This window comes from Pipistrellus kuhlii, unplaced genomic scaffold (assembly GCF_014108245.1).
Source record: "Pipistrellus kuhlii isolate mPipKuh1 unplaced genomic scaffold, mPipKuh1.p scaffold_m20_p_29, whole genome shotgun sequence".
In the NCBI taxonomy this organism is placed as follows: domain Eukaryota; kingdom Metazoa; phylum Chordata; class Mammalia; order Chiroptera; family Vespertilionidae; genus Pipistrellus; species Pipistrellus kuhlii.
The window spans coordinates 3,301,594-3,307,342 of NW_023425528.1; the positions used below are offsets into that span (position 1 = coordinate 3,301,594).

At 38.6% G+C, this 5,749-nt stretch overlaps 1 protein-coding gene across 1 annotated transcript; it reads right to left on the reverse strand.

Moving 5' to 3' along the window:
• Nucleotides 1-2,233: 2,233 nt before the first annotated feature.
• Nucleotides 2,234-4,368, reverse strand: RTL4 (retrotransposon Gag like 4). The gene has a single exon (XM_036454474.2). It carries the CDS (start codon nt 4,154-4,156, stop codon nt 3,227-3,229), a length of 930 nt encoding a protein of 309 aa, XP_036310367.1. The 5' UTR covers nt 4,157-4,368; the 3' UTR covers nt 2,234-3,226.
• Between the last annotated feature and the right edge of the window lie 1,381 nt (nt 4,369-5,749).

Sequence of the window (5,749 nt, forward strand, 5' to 3'; positions counted from 1 at the left end):
CATAGGTATTTTGAAATTTTATTATAGTTGCAGACAAATGAGAGAAATAGAGTGAGGCTGATTGACTGTTGGGGTAAGGTTCTCAGGGAGGTTAATATTCAGTGGATTCACTATGATTCACATTGTGGTGTTGACTTTGCATAGTGAAAAATCTTATTTTTTTACAGTGGGCTCACAGGCGATTATAATCTGGAGGATTGGTGCTACTAAAACTACAAAAAATGTTGTATAAGCCAAAAACAAATTTATTCATTTATAATAAGAATTAATTAGGCTAGAACACTCGTACCACCTGGTTAGTAAATTTTCTCTCATAAGAACATTTTTATACAGGAAAATATTACTTTTTGAGCATAGAGTTAGAGCAAGGGGAATTAGGTGACAATCTTAATGGCTAATGACACAAATTGAGATGACCTCACCTCACTATAGGTAGACCTACCAAATCATTTGCTGGTCAACATCCCCTCTTTGACTCTAGAGAGATTATGAGTATCCTATGGCTCTTAATTGCCTCTTTTTTTAATTCCATGCAGAACATTTTCTTATAAATAATTCTTTCTTAATGCATCATAAAATGATTAGATCCTATCTTGCTGGGTGGCATCAATTATACAGCAGAACTTCCTCCCTAACACTACAACCTTGATTATACCTGGGGGCACACAAAGCATTTACATTTTCAAACTACATAATTCAGTAGGTTACATTTAATCTGTTTTCTGTAAATTTTTACTTGCTTTACTCTCAGAACAGTTCACTATGGTATATATTCTGAAAACTCGTCCATGTAACTCTTTATGGTAAGTAACGAATTAATTATAGTTGAAGTGGATGGTGTCACTATAAAATATTTTGAAGTGGTAAATAAAATGTTTGCTAGCTAGTAAGCATTAAAGTATTATCTCAGCATCCTATTCATATGTTCAGTCTCACTGTTGGATTTTATCACACAGAGTACAAGAGATGGCTTCTAGAAGTGGGAGGTGAACTGAAGTTAATAGCCCAGGGTTGATTATCTATTCTGAGAGGATATGAAATATGAAGATTTCTTGGAGAAAAAAAGTAATTTTGCTGCAGAGGTAAGGTCCAAAGAGGAAACAAAGTGACATATTTTTGTGAGAGGGCACACAATGATAAATTAGGTCTCTAAGATAAGGAAAGATTGGCGATGAAGCCAATTGAATGCTACCATTAGCACTCCAAGAACATACTAGGGTTTGTAAGAAAATGACTTGAGGCCATTCGATGAGTTCTTTATTACAGAATTGGTGGTGCTAGATTTGGATACCTCCTGGTAATTCCCAAGTCACTTAAAGTTCATGTAAATCTATCCTTTAGACTAGAGGATCTCATATAATCCTAGTATCCTCGTGATAATTTCTTGGAACAACTGAAATATATGCATTCAGGTCTCCTTGTTGTGAGAGCACATGTAGTAAAATGGATACACAGCAAGGTTTTGACAAAAGAGACCCCTTGTGAATACAAATAAGGGTTGGTACAGTAGCTAGCGAGGCACTGATGGGCAGAAATATCTGGTAGTGCTACAAGATGAGAGTAGTAAGCTCCTAGCTAAGTTTAAGTATTGCCAATGCTAACATAATTCTCCAGGAATAAGGCCAAAGTACAATTGCACTTTATATTCTGAGAGGTCTTGGTGGCTGCTAGGAAAAATGGAATTACCAATTTTTCTCCAGGGGATCCATTATGGTAACATATATCAGTACTACAAAGCAAAGAATAGAGAACTGGTAATTACTACGAATCACTGATCATCACTGGATATCATTGAGATTTTAGAAAGTTGTGCCTTTCCAGCATAGTATGATGTTTGTACAGAAGCATTAGGAATCCATAATCAGAGCTGATATATGTCAAGAATACAACACAAGCAATCCAATCCCCACTTCTTGAGTTTTATGTACAGATGGTGTTTGTTTATATGTCCCAGGATTCTTCAGATGAGATGGGTCAGAAAGTTTCCTGCTATTAATTGCTCTTCAAGACACTCAATCAGACAAGGAATTCCGAAAGGTCTCCATAAGAGTAGAGCTTGCCAAAACCAGTTTGGCTCAGAGCATCAGCCTGCCAAATGAAGGGTCCCAGGTTCGATTCCAGACAAGGCATGTACCTTGTTTGTGGGCACATCCCCAGTAGGGGTGTGCAGGAGGCAGCTGATCGATGTTTCTCTCTCATCGATGTTTCTAACTCTCTATCTCTCTTCCTTTCTCTCTGTAAAAAAATCAATAAAAAATATATATTTAAAAAAAAGAGTAGATTTTAACATAAATGGCCAGTGATCCTACATGGTGACCACACTTAAACCTCTAAAGTCAGAAACTTTAGACTGATTGACCCTCAGTCTTCAATGCATACATAGTAATTATGATGGGATACCATCCCCCAACTTTCACTAAATATTTTTCAGAAGTCATTATCTTAGACAATTTTAACTTGGCCATACAACATGCAGAAACCTAAAGTAGGTGGTTGGCAAAAGGAAAGTAAGCTGGACTTGTTAGGGCTTGGCTAAAAATATGTACCTCTCTGAAGGGCTAGTAGTGGACTAACAGTTCCAAACAGTGTTCAAAAGGCCATGCAATCTGTTTTATCAATAGCCAAGAGACCCAGTATGATGGCAACAAAATATAGCTCTATGGAAGGGTGGCAGAACTGTGCTTCCATGAAGGTTGGCTTGTGTTGAAGCTGGACTCTAGTCAACAGGTGGAGCAGGAGCCAGCCTCTAGTAGGATAATATTGGTAGGAAATACAAAAATGAAATTAGGTCTTCAGTCCAGAGTCTTAAACCAACAGGGAACAATAAGGGTGAGGGTAAAAAGAGTGGTCCCATTCTTGGCACAGAAGACTCAAACTAGATCTCACCCACTGGTGGGGAAGAGGTTCTTAATGTATTTCCAGGCTCATTTTCATTGGCAAAGACTAGGCAGAGTTTTGCCTGCAGGGTTACAGTACTCTTGGAAAATTAGTACCAACTGCAGAAAGTATCGATACCTGTGAATTGTTTTAATCGTTGTTGGGTTAAGTTTGGTGATGGGTCAACAAATAAATAATATCTGGTTATTTAAATTTCCAGAAGGACATGAATGTGTAAAGTGGTATCACAGTTCCCATCTGTATTTTAAATGTTTAGTGCAGGATATAAATCAGTAAGGCTGGAGGTGAGAGGAATGTAAGTTCACAAAGGGACATGCCTTGGCTCCTCTTACTGGTGAGCTGGGTTATTTATCCTTGCTGGAGCTCGTGATCGTTTTGCAAGGCAATCTCTTGTGAAGTGATCAGCTTGGCTGCAGTAGAGGCACAACTGAGTTTCTTGCTGGCGGGCTCGTTTGGCAGGGGTGAGAGGTGGCTGGCTTCCTCTCAGCTGTATATGCTCCTTGGATGATGGACATGAGGAGCTGGAGAGGGTTTGGTAGTGGATCAGTGATGACAACACTGGGAGTGGAGCCTCTGATTGTAAGAGCTCTGGCTTGGCACTATGCTTTCTGTCTAACTGAATACACTGAGTGATCAGGTCTGGGAGGTTGTCCATCATATCTGTGCCACTCACTTCATCCTGAATGGGCTCAGGTAGGCCCTCTTGGAAGTGATCACTCTCATTGGTTTTATTATAGCTCAGATTTTGAGCAAGAGGCTGGAAAATGGTAGCATCCTGTTGAGAGGAGTTGTCCCCTTCATCAACATTAGCATTCACCAGAGGGTTTATTTCCTGTCTTTTGGATTCACCAAATGACTGCTGGAACTCAAGAACAAAGTTTTCATATTGCTTCAACAGAGCATTCTGCTCTGACCTAGATATCATCCCACAACTTTCCATCTGCTGAGACAGGTGGTCAAAAAATAATTTGACTTGAGCATCGTGTATGGGATTGGTGTTCTTGAGAGTTGTCAAATAGTTAGTCACCTGAGCAAGAAACCCTGAGATATTGGCAGGGTCACCATGAAACTGGGAGAGATTCTTAAGTGAACAGTGTAAAGACATCATTGGGGTGGCCAGAGCAGGCATGACTTGGTCCCTTAGATTAATATTCTCCTCAGCCAGATGCTGCACTTGTGGCTGCAGAATAAGGTTCTCCACCCAAAGGGAGGAATGTTCTACTTGCATTCTAGGTGATGATTCTGTATTTGTCTCCATTATATCTTCTGGAACTAAGTAGAATTGAGTACAAGTTTAGTAGACCAGTGGTGAGACAGTGGGTTTGCTCTGTGATCGAAGAGACAATATCATGAGCAAGTAGCCAAAGCTGTTAGCTATGAAGTCACAAGGAGCTGCTGAGAGCTGAGCTGGAGAGATGGCAAAAACTGCTGTCCACTACTGAATATCACCTCTTCTTCATGGAAAATGCCAATGTTCTGCACATTCAGAAGAAATAAATTACCTTAGGACAAATAGAGGATTTTGAATTAAGAAGATAAATATAAAAGATACAGTGAGTTTCTCTCCCCATTCCCTTATAATATAAGAATTTGCCCTCAGATTAAGCCTTTGGTTCTAAAGTACCTTTATTTATCTTTTAAATCAGAGACTTAAATAATTTTATAATCCATAGTGATCTTAGAGATCATCCACATCAAATTCATACTTTCACAGATGAGAAAACAGAGATCCAGAGAGGTAAAAACGTTTGCTCAAAGTAACACAGTTAGTTAATATTAGATCCAGCATGCTCATCAGGACTGCTATCCAAAACAGAAATTTCTTGGGTACCACAGATATGCTCATTTGCATACACTACTCAGTTCATTCCCCTTGCTACTCAAAATGTGATATGGAAAGAAGCAGAATTGACATCACAAGGGAGGTTGTTAGATAAGCAGACTCTCAGGTCCCACTCCAGACTTATTGAATCAGTTTTCCACTATAACAAGATTCCCCAGGAGATTCAAATATGCACTGTTTGAGAAGAGTTGCTCTAAAGAACACTCAGTTTGAACTGTAATAATCACTGGTTGGACTTGACCCTCAGTTACCTAATTCCAGCCTTCACTGCTGTGGGATCTGATTGCTGTGGTGGTAGTCAATTCATTTTCTCTGGCTTTCTAGTTCCTTTCTGAGGTCACATTTTTGGTTGCTATGGAGATGATTAAGACATCAGAAGCAAGAAGGGGTGAGGTTAAGAATCTAGGAAATAAGAACAGAATTTCTAAAATATATATATATATATATATATATATATATATATATATATATATATAAAGCAAAATGTTCTGCAGTCCTTCCTGCATTGACAACAAATAGAAAACAGCCAGAAAAAGTTAAAAACAAACCCAAAATATATGGTATACCAGTTGAACTATTCTGCTATGTAATTCCTCTCATTGCCTTTTCCTTGTGTATCATAGCATTCAAATGTATTCAAATTGGCCATTAATGAGCAAAAACTGTGCATCGTTTAATTTAATACTTGATTCCCTAGCTTGTATTGGATGGTTCCCTCTCTCTAGATTATGAAAGAAGTTATTGGAAGAGTGAAATAGTCTAAGATCAGGGGCCAGAAACTTGCCCCAATACTACCATTAATCAGTTAGATGAGTTTGAGAAACTCATTTGGGTTTCAATCTCTTATTTTATCTAATGAGCTTGCCTATTTTGTCTACTTCAGAGGGTTGTTGTATCAATGCAATAATCCATATGATCTAAGTGGCCACCCCAAAAAAGAGACATATGTTACCAAGACTGACAGCTGGACAATGTCAATGTGAGGCTTTACCCTTATTGATGTTACCA

Coding starts and splice junctions, on each gene's coding strand:
- RTL4 (XM_036454474.2), bottom strand. CDS start 4,156: ATGGAGACAAATACAGAATCATCACCTAGAATGCAAGTAGAACATTCC.